The sequence below is a fragment of the Sturnira hondurensis genome, unplaced genomic scaffold (genome assembly GCF_014824575.4).
Source record: "Sturnira hondurensis isolate 20B ecotype Veracruz unplaced genomic scaffold, ASM1482457v3 Scaffold0007406, whole genome shotgun sequence".
Taxonomy (NCBI): Eukaryota; Metazoa; Chordata; class Mammalia; order Chiroptera; family Phyllostomidae; genus Sturnira; species Sturnira hondurensis.
The window spans coordinates 309545-324145 of NW_028080037.1; the positions used below are offsets into that span (position 1 = coordinate 309545).

The 14601-nt window shown below is 53.3% G+C and overlaps 1 protein-coding gene across 5 annotated transcripts in view; it reads left to right on the forward strand.

Moving 5' to 3' along the window:
- Positions 1-14178, forward strand: part of GOLGA3 (golgin A3) — a 34731-nt gene extending 20553 nt beyond the window's left edge. For 4 of the 5 annotated variants that reach the window (XM_037051811.1, XM_037051810.1, XM_037051814.1 and 1 more), the window contains exons 11-24: positions 16-384; positions 1394-1471; positions 2424-2687; positions 3623-3717; positions 4074-4290; positions 5697-5840; positions 6316-6513; positions 6950-7066; positions 7327-7466; positions 8018-8150; positions 8343-8465; positions 9055-9219; positions 10261-10424; positions 10997-14178. In XM_037051811.1, the coding sequence (XP_036907706.1) occupies positions 16-384; positions 1394-1471; positions 2424-2687; positions 3623-3717; positions 4074-4290; positions 5697-5840; positions 6316-6513; positions 6950-7066; positions 7327-7466; positions 8018-8150; positions 8343-8465; positions 9055-9219; positions 10261-10424; positions 10997-11216 (2427 nt within the window). In that variant the 3' untranslated portion in view covers positions 11217-14178. The remainder of the gene's footprint in view (positions 1-15; positions 385-1393; positions 1472-2423; positions 2688-3622; positions 3718-4073; positions 4291-5696; positions 5841-6315; positions 6514-6949; positions 7067-7326; positions 7467-8017; positions 8151-8342; positions 8466-9054; positions 9220-10260; positions 10425-10996) is intronic. The other variant, XM_037051813.1, reaches the window with a different exon arrangement.
- The last annotated feature ends 423 nt before the right edge of the window (positions 14179-14601 follow it).

Genomic DNA, 14601 nt, shown 5'->3' on the forward strand with positions numbered 1-14601 from the left:
TGGTCCCTTTTCCAGGTGAAGTTGACTCTGCACCAGCGAGACCAGCAGCTCGAGGCCTTGCAGCAGGAGCAACTGGACCTGCTGAAGCAGTTCACCGCAACGCAGGAGACACTGCAGAGCCGGGAGCAGGCCCTTGGCGACCTGCAAGAGCACTACAATGAGCTGCAGGCTCGGCTGGAAGAGCTTGAAGGCGAGGCCACCACCAGGGATGACACCATCAGCTTCCTGCAGAAGGAGAAGATTGTCTTGGAGGTGGCTCTGCAGGCGGCCAGGAGCGGTGGGGAGCAGCTTGACAGAGGAGCCAGACGCTTGGAAGAAGGTGCTGAGGAAACATCGGAAATTTTGGAGCAGTTGAGACAGGAATTAGCCATCAAGTCCAGCCAGGTAATGCCATTTGCTGTTGTTTTGTATAAGTCGCAGTCACACACGTGAGCATCAGTGTTCGTGGTTTGTCTCTTTCTTTAAACCCCATTGTACAAAGGTGAAAGTACACCCAGGGCTGAGGCCAGGGCTTTGCTGGGGGAGGACCCCTTCCCCTGGTGATGGGCTTCCGGTCCTCGTTAGCTGCTGGGCATGTACAGGCCAAGAAACAGTTATGTTTGGGCTTTGAAAGTAATCTACCAATAAACACAGTTTCTGTCCATGGAATATGTGGAGCTCAGGCAGGAAAGTGTGTGGACCTTTTGTCTTTTCCCTCCTGTGTGCCTGAGTGAACCCACAGTACACGGCAGTGGGACAGGCTGGTGTCGGCTGGTGAGGTGGGCAGATGGCCAGAGTGTCTGGTTGTGTGGACATAACCTAGCAGCTACACATGGGAGCCATGATATAAACAGCTAACATGACTGGACCATAGACAAATGTGAAACATTTAAGCAGAACAAGAAAGCTGCAGGGTGTGCAGAACTAGAGTTGGTGTCAGGCAATATTTTGTCTTCAGGTCCCACTACATAAGCAACAGGACAAGACGAAAAATCAATGGCATTTTCCTTTTGGAAAGTAAAATCAAGGGAGGCCCGTGTTTTCTCTGCAGACAATGACGGAGCTAAGTTACTTCCTAGCATGTGCAGAGGCAGGTTTTTAAACTAGCAGGGACGTAGTTGCAGGAATTGTGCAGATTCCTTGAGTAAAGTTGAGTTTGACTTTACTGTTAGTAAGAGGGACATCAGCCGATAGTTGGAAAAGTCTGGAAGAGACCGTTATTGCTTTGAGGCATTACTGCTCATGCTTCCCTCTGCCTGTGTTGTCATGAACCATGTTGCTGGTCGCTGCACCTTGGATTAAGGTGATTATTTTTAAAACAGTGGACAGGAAGTGGGCTAGCATTCCTGTCCCACTGGGAAGCTGTCTTTCCTACCCTGACTTGGGGACCAAAGTGCGCACATGTCCCTTGTAGGTGGAGCACCTTCAGGAAGAGACTGCCTCTCTGAAAAAGCAGACACAGAAAACAAAAGAACAATTTCTTCAACAAAAGGTAAAGTTGAGTTGTCGATGTTCTTTACATGAAACAAGTGTGTGAAAACAGTCTTATAAGTAGTTTAATCACATCACTAGGTCGTATTGATCAAGAGCAAGGTAGTGAGCGTCTAGATGCCTTCAGTTTTTAGAGGCACATCCTAGACTCTAAGACGTGCCCCTCCTCCTCCCATATAAAGTCTCCAGAGTCAGGTATGTCCACAGTGGGGCTGGTGTCCAGCCGGATCATGCCCTGTGGTCGCAGCAGAGAATGGGCGTCACCACTACACAGGCTGAGTTTCTGTTCAATGTACGCTTGGAGAACAACACTGTAACCCAGTGTTGACGTTGGTCTCGGCACACACAGGGTGCATACTGGTCCGTGAAGCCCATCCGTGTGGGAGCCATGAGAGAGTGTTGCCAGTGCAGGGTCTGAGGAGGGCTGGCCCCTGAGGGAGCACACTGGTGTGGGCGTTACTACCAGCCAGGAGCGCAGCTCAGAGAAGGAACTGCCAGACTCCCGGGAGGATGGATGCCCAAGGTGCCAGCACCTGGCATAACAGCTCCGTGGTTCGCCCAGCTTGTTAGAGAGCAAGATAACAGGCGTGTCTGAGTTGATGATGTCTTTGGTTTGGCAAAGTGTTATCTTTACTTAGCCCCAGACAAGCTATGAGTGTTTTGTAAAAGATTTTATTTATTTCTAGAGAGAGGGGAAGGGAGGGAGAAAGAGGAATAGAAACATCAATGTGCAAGATATGCATCAATTGGTTGCCTCTTGCACACCCCCAGTTGGGAACCTGGCCCGCAACCCAGACAGGTGTCTTGACTGGGAATCCACCTGGTGGCCTTTTGGTTTGTGGGGTGACACCTAACCCACTGAGCCTCACCATTCAGGGCCTATAAGCGTTTTTGTGTAAGTTGCTTGTCCCCCGGGGGCCCCACCCGCACTGGCTGCAGCTCTGTCCCGGCAGGTGATGATGGAGGCTTACCGACGCGATGCTGCCTCCAGAGACCAGCTCATTAGCGAGCTCAAGGCCACAAAGAAGAAGCTGGACATGGAGGTGAAGGAGCTGAGGCGAGAGCTGATCCAGGTCCAAGGGGACAAGAAGGCCGTGGAGGCAGAGCGGGCACACTTACAAAAGGAGGTGTCCCAGGTCCAGCAGCAGATGGCAGCTCTCGAAGGGCAGCTGGAGTCGGTGCAGCGGGAGCGTGATGAGATGGAGACGCATCTGCAGGTCTGCGGATGCGCTGACAGTGAAGGCCTGGCTGTTCAGGCTCTCCTGGGCGTGTGGCGGGGGGTGCATACAGCAGTGAGGGCGACGGGTACCTGCAGTCAGGTGACATGGATTTGAGTGCAGGAAGAGAGTCGGCACTGTGGGGAGACCCAAGGGTGACCTGGATTTGAGGGACAGCAGGTAGCCCCAGGCTGCAGCAGCTGCTTTGGCCTCTGGGAGTGGGAGCTGGTGAGGGGTGTGGAGGGCCAGCAGGAAGGAGGTGCACCTGTGCAGGTCTTGTGGTCAAAGATAGGCTAGGATGCAAGCAGGACCTGGTATAGATGGTCGTGCCATGAGGGCCGAGGGTGCCTGACAGGGTGGGGAGAGCAAGACCTCAGTCCAGGGCCCTGTTGGGGCTGTGGGGCATTCCCGAAACGAGAGCTGTGGGTGCAGATCAAACCGAGGCTGTTCGGTGTGTGAGGTTGTTGAAGTCTCAGGAGAGGGCCAGGCAGGGCGCAGGTTGGGCAGACTGACTGGAGGCCTCAAGCTAAGGGTTTAGGGAAGAGAGTGTTAGAGCCGCGAGTGTGCAGATGGAGCTGCTGGAGCGGGGGCCTTGGTGCGAGTCATGTCACAGCTGTGCTCAGGGCAGCAGGAGGGGCCAAGAGGGGGCTGAGCCTTTCAGATTGGTTCACAGTTGCTCCCATGGGTGCTGGGTAGCCCAGGGGGAAGGGGCCCCTTCCCAGTGTTCCTTCCATCGCCATGACACAGACAGCTGGAGCCCGTGACCTCTCTGACACAGTCCCTCATAAAAGGGCAGAGCTCTTTCAGGACCTTCAAAGCCCACGTGCTGGAGGCGGCCCTGAAAGGGGACCACGTGCCTAGGTGGCGCGTCCAGAATCAGGCTGCGGGGGCACCTGGGGCTTTGCGCTCACCAGCTCCTTCTCCCTCCTTTGCAGTCTCTGCAGTTTGACAAGCAGCAGGTGGCTGCTCTGACGGAGGCAAACGAGCTGCTCAAGTCTCAGATCGAAGAGCTGCATCAGGGAGCTGCCCGGTGAGCCCGGGCCCCGCCCTTTCTGTTTGTGTTTTCATTTGAGGGACGTGTCTTGCTCTTGGTGGACGGCCGCCCCACCCTCACCCGCCCCAACACATCCCGCACATGCACACTTGTGCGGCTGGTCAGCGTGACTCACTCAGAACCCTGTGGTCGGGTGCATTGTTGTGTCGGGTGAGCCTGGGAACAGCTCCAGGAGGCGCCAGGCGGGTTTGAGCACAGTGCTGGGCCCTTTGGGGCTGCCAACACCAGCCACGTTCATGGGTCTTGGATCTGGGGGTGCAGGATCAGGAGAGGTGGAGCTGGGGACAGGTGTGGGGGACTTAAGATAGCCCGTCTCCTCCGCCATGCCCCAGGGCCATCACTGAGCAGAAGCAGCGGGTGATGCGGCTGGGCTCAGACCTGAGCAGGGCTCAGAAGGAGGTGAAGAGCAAGCACAAGGCCTATGAGAGCGCAGTGAGCATCCTCAGCCGCCGCCTGCAGGAGGCCCTCACAGCCAAGGAGGCGGCCGAGGCCGAGCTGAGCAAGCTGAGAGCCCGGGAGGCCGACGGCCCCAGCGATCTCACGCTGCACGTGGGTACTGCATCTGCTCCGGCCCATCATGGGTTCCCACGGTGGGGACATGAGAGCATGCGAGCATTTCCCCCGACGCCCGCACAAACCCCTGTGAGGGGCGGAGTAAGTGTGGGGGCAGCAGCTCTTTGTCCCTGTGGATCTGTGGGGCTTGTGGGGTCTGCTCAGACACTGGATGATCAGTCGCCAGGCAGGGCCCACGGTGTGCTCGCCACGCTGGCTCCTTCGTGTCCCTTCAGTGTCTGGGGAGCATTTCTGTGAGCAGTGTGAGTGGGGGCTGGTGAGGGTTCCAGTGCCTGTGGGACGATCAGGAAAGTCTTTCGGAGGGGGTAGTGTTTGAGTGACCGAGGCAGTAGGGTGAACAGCTTGGTGTCTCAGCACAGGAGGGGCCTGTGTGATGTGAAGGGGTCAGGGCATGTGTTGAGCAGACGGGGGTTGGGTAGGGTGAGACCTACGACTCCCCTGTGGAGGGATGGTGAGGCCAGCAGAGGCTGTGACAGGGAGAGAACAGGAAAACGGGGCACTCAGGTCTATGCCGGTATGTGCTCACGTCCAGGTATAGGTGGTGGTAGGTGGCTCTGCGGATGGGAGGGCTTATCCTGGAGGAATTGGGGAAGGAGGTCTGTTCCGTGAGCCCAGGGCCTTTGGCTTGTAGATTATTTTTAAGGTCGTGGTTGGCTGCCATCTCTGAGCAGCATGGAGGACGGTGGTAGGTGGGAGCCCCCACTGGGGAGTGGGTGGGCAGGGCTGAATATATGACATGAAGGCTCTCAGACTTGCTTGGGACCCCTGCCAGGTTTGGGTATGACCACTTTTCACTTTGCTACTAGAGTAAGTCTGCCTGAGGAAGTTAGTTTACAGTTTATTTATTATTCTCCAATATAAGGTGCTTCACTTACGTTTAGTCGTTGCATTCTCACGTGAAGTTTGTTTTTATCACCTGCATTTATCATAGGGGAGAATTTATTCTATTTCAATTTCCCTTCCACTGTAAAATACGTCTGTTTTTTTTTAATTTCTTGGCTTATGCAGTAGGTGGAAAGGTACAAAGCGTGTAGACTTTACCCTCCGCTTGCTCTGGGAGCTCAGCCCGAAAGCCACACGCAGAATGTGGGTTGTGGGCAGGTCATTCACCTTCCTGAGTCTGAGTAAATAGTCGGACCCCTCATTAGGAGGCTCAGTGGCAAGACAAGTGTAAACAACACCTGCACCACAGCGGCAGCAAGAGTGGGTATGCACGTGTATGGGTGTCCATGTGTGTGTACAGTGGTTAGTTAAGTCCTGCTGTCAGTGTGGTCAGCAGCGTTTCAGGTCACGTGACACAGGGCTCCACAGGAGGGAGGTCAGCACCTGCCACAGCCACACTGAAGCCCATGACTCTGTCCACCTTCCTGTCCTGCTGTTAGGAGAGAATCCAGACCCTGGAGTTGGAGCTGCAGACCATGGGCCACAGCAAGGTGATGCTGGAGAAGGAGCTGCAGGAGGTCATCGCGCTGACTAGCCAGGAGCTAGAGGAGTACAGGGAGAAGGTGCTGGAGCTGGAGGATGAGGTAGGTGAACTTGCGGCCCTGTGGCAAAGTGTGTGGGCCACACCGCTCCACTGTGGCTCTGGTGCAGAGAAAAAGGACCCTGGAGCATCAGCCTGGCTGGCATGTGCCCTGAACCTGACCACTCTGCACTCTGCACCTGTCCGACCAGGTCCCTGGATCTTTGATTGCCCAGTGTAGACTCCCCCCACCCCATGCACGGCAACAACAACTGCTAGCAGGACAGGTCCACTGCCCCCCTGTCGCGGGGGCAGCAGAGGCCTCGTGGCAGCCATGCTCCCGCCTGTGATACTCTCATTGCAAATTCCAAGGAGCACAGCTCAGGTGGGCTGGAGGTTTAAAGATGACATGGGACTGACTGTCAGTCAGGCCCTGGGTACCTGTCACTGTGTTTTGTGTTGACTGTTCTGTTCCCAGTGGGTAACAGCTCCCCTGACCGGAACATGTGACTGTATAACATCACTGGGACTCGTTTCAGCTTCAGGAGTCTAGGGGCTTTAGGAGGAAGATAAAGCACCTTGAGGAATCAAAAAAGAAGTTAGCTCTGGAGTTGGAGCACGAGCGAGGGAAGCTCACCGGCCTCAGCCAGTCCAACGCGGCCTTGCGGGAGCACAACAGTGTGTTGGAGACAGCGCTGGCCAAGAGGGAGGCCGACCTTGTAGAGCTGAACCTCCAGGTATCAGACTTAGTCATTGCTGCTCCTGCAGGGAGAGTGTGACACCCACCTCATATGTGCATATAGGCCCCAAACCGGCCCATCACTGAGTCCCAGGAGGGCTTGGGGTGGGCACCTCCTGCTGGGGCAGGGTGGATCCTCACCATGTCAAGGCAGTTGCTTGTCTTTAAGGGACCAGCAGGAGTCTCGCTCCAGACCCTGTTCTCCGTTCAGGCTACAAAGCTTCTGGAGTTGGTGGGAAGCTGGGCATTTCAGGGATGTTCTCCTATGGCCATTGACAGCCCTGGATTTTCCAGCCATCGGAGAACTCACAGATTTCTGTTTGGCCCTGGTCCCCAGTGTGGCACTGATTATGGTGGCCTGTGCTTTGCCCTGGGCTCTATAGGCTGTGGCATTGAGGTCCTTCCTGACTGGTCCCCTTGGTGCTATGCTGCAGGTTCAGGCCATCATGCAGCGCAAACAGGAGGAGGACCGCCAGATGAGGCACCTGGTGCAGACCTTACAAGCCGCCCTGGAGAGAGAGAAGCTGGAAGTGCACAGCCTCAGGGAACAGGTGTGTGGCCACCATCCAACACATCCACGGTGCAGCCTTTACAGGGCGCCTTTTCAGTGTCTAAAACTGAACGTGGGCCCCTTGATACAGCCATTCCCTTCAGGAACGTAGTGTGTAAGTGCCTTTTCTGACGGGCACAGAGGTGGCATCGGGGCTTGGGTGACATGGGGTCAGCAGAGCCCTGGTGTTCATTAGGACAAGCGAGGGCAGGGGGGATATTGCTCTTGCCTTGAACTCCGCTGAGGCCAGTGTCCTTCCAGGTGGCTGCAGCCAAAGCGGAAGCAGGGCACAACCGCCGCCACTTCAAGGCTGCCACCTTGGAGCTGGGCGAGGTGAAGAAGGAACTGCAGGCCAAGGAGCTCCTAGTGCAGACACTGCAGGCGGAGGCCGAGTGTCTCCAGTGAGTGTCAGCGGGCAGAGGGCCAACTGCCACAGGGTCCCCACCAGAGCTCTGCCCCATGTCCACTTAGTACATTGCACACTCTGAGGTCACCGTGTGAGCAGGCCAAGGAGAAGATGTCTAGTCTGTCTTAAGAAGTCTGCTTATCCCCTGTGTTACAGTCGCCATGCTGCTGTCCCCTTTGCGTCCTCCCGGCCCTTCACTGAGATTAGAGTGTCCTGTGTGGGGTCAAGTCCCGAGGGCTATGCCCACCTCTGAGGCTCACTGTCAGCTCCAACAAGGGCAGCCTCGAGTTGTAAGGGCTCAGGTCCCTGTGAAACTATCCCCCCTACCATAACCCCAGGGGGCTGGTGAGGCTCAGTCGAGACAGTTCATCGACCACCCCTAGAGGGTCCCTGCCCAGAGTGAGCAGCACATGAGCCGCCCATCCCCCCTCCCCCCACCCCCTCCCCCCCGCCAGCCAGGATGGGTCACACAGAGCTGACACATTTGGGCTGAGGGGTCAGCTGGGCCGCATGCTGTCGTTGCATCTGCCATGTTCCCTATGCCAGGCATCAGGAGGGCACACACGCCCAGGAAGTCGCACAGTTCCAGACAGAGCTGGCCGAGGCGCGGACGCAGTTGCAGCTGCTGCAGAAGCAGCTGGATGAGCAGCTGAGCAGGCAGCCCGCAGGAAACCAGGAGGTAGGCAGGGTGGCTCTGCTTTCGGTGACGGGACCTGTCCGACTGGACTCTGCTGCTTCCCCGCCTGCCGGCTCAGAGACAGTCATGTGTCCTAAGTGTGATATTAAACAAGACACAGAGATGGAGCACTTCTTGTGCAAGAAGGCCACTGTGAAATTCTTTTGCTCCTGTGATTTTTTTTCTCTCCCATAGATGGAAAACCTCAAGTGGGAGGTAGATCAGAAGGAGAGAGAAATCCAGTCCCTGAAGCAGCAGCTGGACCTGACTGAGCAGCAGAGCAGGCGGGAGCTGGATGGGGCTGAGCAGTCTCTGCAGGTACTGGGAGCACAGCCCAGGGTCATCAGGCAGATTTTGCCTCAGACAGCCATGACATGGGCAGTCACTGCTCCCGCTGCATCAGTGATGACAGTGGGACCACATTACCCCATTTCACAGAGATGTCCAGGTCATGCAGTGGGTGGAGGCCGAGGACACCAGAGCCTGGTGCCACGCCTGGGCTTTGCTGCAAAATGTAGCAATGAGTGACACAGCACATATGACACATGTACACGATGGTGCCTGGGGTGGTCCTGACTGCAGAGAGTTTGGGAGCATGACTTGTCTGTAGCAGCTCTACCGGCCACCAGGACTTTCACTCTCTCAGTAACTGAGCATGGGATTCGCACTGGGGACTTTGGCTCGTGGGTGTGGTCAGGGTAGCACTGAGCCGGTGAGGGTGTGCAGGATGCAGATGGAACTGCCAGCATCACAGACTGGCCTGCGGGGAGGACCCGGAGCCAGGCAGGAACACCTACGACAATCAGCACCTTACTGTGTCTCCTTAGACTCAAGACACGCAAACAGACACCTTGGCAGCATTTCAGATCTTTCAACTATGAAAACTCTATGACTTGACTTCCCTTAGAACATCAAGTCTGAGCTGGAGATGGTGCAGGAGGACCTGTCCAAGACCCAAAAAGACAAGTTTGTGCTTCAGGCCAAAGTGTCGGAGCTGAAGAACAACATGAAAACTCTGCTGCAGCAGAACCAGCAGCTGAAGCTGGACCTGCGACGTGGTGCAGCCAAGATGGTGAGCAGACTCTGGTGTCAGGAATGGGAACTGCAGGCCTTTGGGGGGAGGTAGACAGGGGCGGTGGAGGACGGAGGATCTCAGACATAAAATTGTATTTGACCCCACATTCAACAGCCCCTATGTGAAATGTGGTGGAGAATTCTGCTTGGACAATAGTCCTAGTATTTATTTTGGTGACTTTTCCAACAAAATGCTTGCTTCTATTTATGAGTTTAGTTATCATGTTGTTGACTGGGCTTTATAAAGCAAGTCAGGTCATGGTTTGCTGTGTTAAAATCCCTAGTCCCTTGGTGCACCCAGCTGAGATCAGCTTGGGCCCTGAAACCCTGGGACCCTGAGGCTGTGGTCACAGGCCTCTCTCAGATTGTCTGCATGCTTAGTATCTGTCTCTTCTCAGAGACATACTCATGAGAGCATATACTTGTGTTTTCCTGGTCAGAGAAGTGGCACAGATTCAGGGTTTTAGTAGCATCAGCGTGTATCTGCAAAGTCTTTTTTTTTTTTTAAGATTTTATTTCTTTATCTTTAGAGGGGAAGGGAAGGAGAGAGGGAGAGAAATATCAATGTGTGGTTGCCTTTTGCGCATCCCCTGCCGGCAACTGGCCTGCAACCCAGGCATGTGCCCCGATTGGGAATCAAACCCCGGTTGTTTGGTTCGCAGGCCCGCACTCAATCTGCTGAGCCGTACCAGCCAGGGCTATCTGTGCAAAGTCTTAATTTGGAGTGTTAGAAAGAGGAGTCATCTGAGTTGGAAAATTGACTTAATTTCTTAGGGAAACTCAGAGTCATGGTTGTGCTCTCTTGTGGAAAGTCCCGTGTGGGAGCTCACATTTAGGGCTTGACTCTGTTCCGAGGAGCCGGGACTGTGTTTGTTCTGTCCTGTGCAGCAGGAAGGTTTTCTCTTTGGCCAATGTTTCTTGAACCCCTGTGGCTGCTAGCTCAGTGTGTGCAGATAACTTTACATACCTTCCCAGGGCTGTGTGGAGTGGAGACAATGCGGTGGGTGGCAGACAGCTAATTATATGCTTTTATGAACAGAGAAAGGAACGGAGAGGCGAGGCCAGCCCTTCCAGCCCTGTGACGCCAGTGAAGGTCCCGGATTGCCCGGTCCCAGCCTCACTGCTGGAGGAACTGCTGAGGCCCCCTCCCGCCGTGAGCAAGGAGCCCCTGAGGAACCTCAACAGCTGCCTCCAGCAACTGAAGTACGAGGGGCTCTGTCTCGTGTTGCTTAGTTTCTGAATCACGTGTTGAACTTGGCAGAGTCCCTGTTGCAGCACTAAATACCAAGCCAGGGCTGAGCAGGTCTCTGTTAAGTGGGGTCACATTGTAAGGTGAGAGTTGCCTGCAGCTAAATAACCCCTAGAAGCCCTAAATTACCAGGTCCTGAGCCCTTAAACTCCGTTGGCATGAGGCTGATGTACAGAGTGCATGGCCTTGTGGGGACATCTTTTTGGGGGGCCCTGTGAGAAGCTGCATGTGAGTCTCTTGGCTCTGTCTTCCTTATGTTCCTGAACACAAGACTGTGTGTGTGGAGCCTCATGGCCTGTTGGCCTCTACACAGCACCAAGAACAGTGTCTAGAGTCCCTAAAGCTCTGTGTCCCCCATCTGTTTGTTGGTGTAAATAGGCTCCTGTGGTCCCTGAAGGTTCCAGAGATGTGTGAGCAAATGGCTGTCCAGTTGAAGCCTTCTAGGCTCCACATCTGTTGTAGGGAAGCAATGGCATCCTGGCTTGTCTCTGACTGGCCTTCCCACCTTTGCTCCCTGTGTCCCCAGGCAGGAGATGGACAGCCTGCAGCGCCAGATGGAAGCACACGCGGTCACTATGCATGAGTCACTGTCCTCGTGGACTCCAGGGGACCTCGCTGCCAGCCCCGCTTCCCCGGGTGCCCATGCCAACCCCGGAGGAGACACAGAGCCACCCAGTCCCAGCGGGGCTTCCACAGAGGGGCTGGGAGTGGCAACCACTGAGCACCCCCACTCTGAGTGTGTGTGACTGTCCAGACGGTCCTCACAAGGTTATGTATCTGACCGAGCTGTTTCTTTCCGCGATGGAGTTTGTTTTGTGTTGGCCTTTACGAGGGGTAGAATAACAGAGCCACCTGCAGGTCACAGCCCGCTTCCCCACAAAGTGACCAAACCTTAAAATCCTGGGTGAGCTTTTGGTAACAGTGTTGGAAAGTCTCTGAGGGTTACTTGTGGGAAGCAAAACCTCATGAGTGACATAAACGTGGCTTTGCAGCCTTTGGTCCTGGGGAACCTGGTCAAGGGTTCACTTCTTCACTTCCTGTGGGACCCACTATAAGCGTCACCTCCTGCGGAAGTGAAACTTTATTTGCACCTTTGGTTTTCATTATTTTATTTTATTTTATTTTATTTTCATAGCCATCCCACCATAGGACATGTATGTAAATACTGAGAATTATAACCTAATCTTTAAAAAGTATGTTCTAATATTATTTAAAAATGACCTAAATTGTCTGCTTTTTGATTGCCTTTTGAAAATCTGCTGTTAGGAAATAATGTACATGTAGGATTAAGGAATGTCAGAAAATTATATTTTAAGAAACATAATTATTTTATTTACCTTCTAAAACCAAATATTCTTAGACAAAGAGCATTCTTTCTGGTTTTTGTTTCACTTCATTTTTGAATGTCTTTTTCCTTGTTGTGAGTGCACAATGTCCACAATGTCCACCTGTCCAACTTGACCCTGCTTGGCCTTGCCTTGATCATCACCCAGGCAGGTCCTGCGGTCACCAGGGGCACCCAAAAGGATGCCATGGTCCCCACGTGCTGGCCTGATGTGTGAGGTCTGGAGAGAGGCACAGGTCAGGTGGGTAGGTGGGGCTCTAGCCCAGGTAACACGGGTTTTCAAGGCTGCACCTTCTGTGCTTTGAGTGGCAATGAGCACCAGGACCTTGGTCCTTGGAGACATGCTGGACTTGGCAGTGACAGCCATCAGGAGGTCCACAGTCCTTTAACATCTTACTGGGAGCCCAGTGAGGTTCCTGGGAGAGGCAGGTTGCCCCAAGGAGAGAGGTGGTGAGGTCCCCACACTCTCCCAACGTGTAAAAGCCCTATTTGAAACTGGGCACCACAAGTGCGTGAGGTTTGCCTGTACACACGTCCCAACTGAAGCACTTACACTGGCAGAAACTAAAAGACTGTGGGACTGTAAGCTTCTCCCCAAGTTACCTAAGAAAACCTGAAATGTTTATTGTAACGAGTTAGAGAACAGCGAGGTGGGTGCATGTGCCTCCTGTGCAGATCTGCTGCTCTGAAGGTGGAGTGACGAGTGCGCAACTCGAGTCTCCTTCGTGGAGAAGAAGGTATTTTTTGAGCTGTGTTCTCTTATAATATGCTGTCAAAAGGCTCGTCAATAGTGTTAACACAAAGATGTTTATTGTTTAAAAAAGGTTCCCCAGCAAGTATTGGGACTTCTAAACACGTGTCTCATTTGTACAGGGTCAGTCTTGAAACAATACTTGAAAACTCATTATAAATGTATTCTGCTTTTCATAATAGTTGGAAATCATTTTTGAAAAAATTGTTTTTGTACCATTGGAAGAGAAAGATGATAATTTATGTTCTTATTTATTTTGGCTGCTTTACCATTGTTTTCATTTTAAAACCAAGAAATGACACTCAGCCCCAGATGCCCTGGAAGGCCTGCCAGCCTCTGTCCTCACCCCCTTCCTTGGTCTGGCCACCCTCCGTGTGCACGTGTGCACGTGTGCACCCGCACATGTGCTCTCTGGCTTCTTGGCCTTGCCCATTACCACCTTCGTCTGCAATTCCCACCCTTCAGTCCAGCCAGCACCCAGCCAGCTTTGGGTTGGGATTCGAAAGCTCAGGTGGTGTCTTCTGTGGGCTCCCACTTTCTTATCTCCATGGGACTCGGCTGTCACTTCTGCCTCCCAACGTGTGAAACATTCTTCCATGTGGGGACAAGTGGGAATTAGGAACTTCCTCATGAACACCAGCAGTCGTCTGGAGCATATGTAACGATGGGCTCCCTGTTGCATTGCGTTGCGTTGCATTGCACTGCAGTGTCTTTTTTGTCCTGTGTGGGAGTACGCTGTCATACTCTCACTCTGAGAATGTGGGCTTGGACACCTTAAGATGTCATTACTTGTTTCTCTTATGATGCAAAAATACTTACTGTAATGAGATTATCATTGATTTCTCCACAATATGTATCAGGCAGATGCTATAGATCTGATAGGTTTTGTTCTCCATGGTGGGGTGAAAGTAGGTTTATAGTTGTTCATGTGCAAAGTAATACAATAATAAGAACACAAGAGTAAACTGTTTCTTGTACTCACAACTGTAAACCTACTTTTGCCCCACCTGGTATCTGGAGGGGTAAGAGGCGTTCCCTTTGGGGTGTGAAACGTGCTCTTGTCCCAGGGTCTGGACAGCAGCACCCATTGGGAAGCCAGCCTGTGGCCACAGCATTGGGAAGTCTCATGAAGCCCCTCATGGCTTAGATCTTCCTTGGTCTAGGGTTACTGCAGTCATTGTGACATACATTTCTACTTCATGCATGTTTTCTTTTAACAAAAATGTGGTGTGTAAATATTTCTGGCAGCAACAGGGACCAGCGTGTCTGAAATGTCCCTCCGTGAGGTTGACAGCACTGGGACGGGTGGGACCTCCAGCCTTATTCATACATGTCCAGTGACCACGTCCCAGGTGCATCTCGTGTGTGGTGGTCTCAGGTCACAATAGGGTCCTCGGGTAATGTTTGAGAGAGACTAGGAAACTCCAGAGGTTCTAAGTTACTTCAGTTAGAAATTCCTGATAAAACAGACTCCTCAGGTTGGGGCAGTTCAGGGGAAAGGTGTCACCATGCACAACAAAGTGTAACTTTAAAAAGCATGTTAATTTTTTTTATAAATTTAAGCGTGCTTGGGAATTCTTTGAAATTTGTGCAATAAACTATTTTTGTTACAGATTTTTATATTTCATTGGGGTTCGTATATAGAGAGAAAGAGCCATGTTTCGGGGTAACTTTTCTCATGTAGCCACACACACTGCTCATTCTTGAAAGAACTTCCTGTTTGCCAAAGTTTCAGATGAGCCGTGAAATCCGGCCACGGCGGCGCGGCCACACGTGACTGCTGCCTCGTGCAGTCGGTACCTGGACGGGAGTTGGCACAACCAGGGCTGCTGTTCCCAGCGAGCAAGAGGAGAGGGCGGCACCCCCTGGTGCTGCTTACCGCAGCGGGACTGAGCGGTTTTGAGGCCCCTGGTTTCACCCCTTTTATACTTTAGTTCTGATCTAGAAGAATGATCCAGGTCAGAGCTGTGCGTGACATGGGCCGCTCTCCCGCTTCCTGTGGGGCGCACTGACGAGGGCTGGAGCCGGGGCGCCG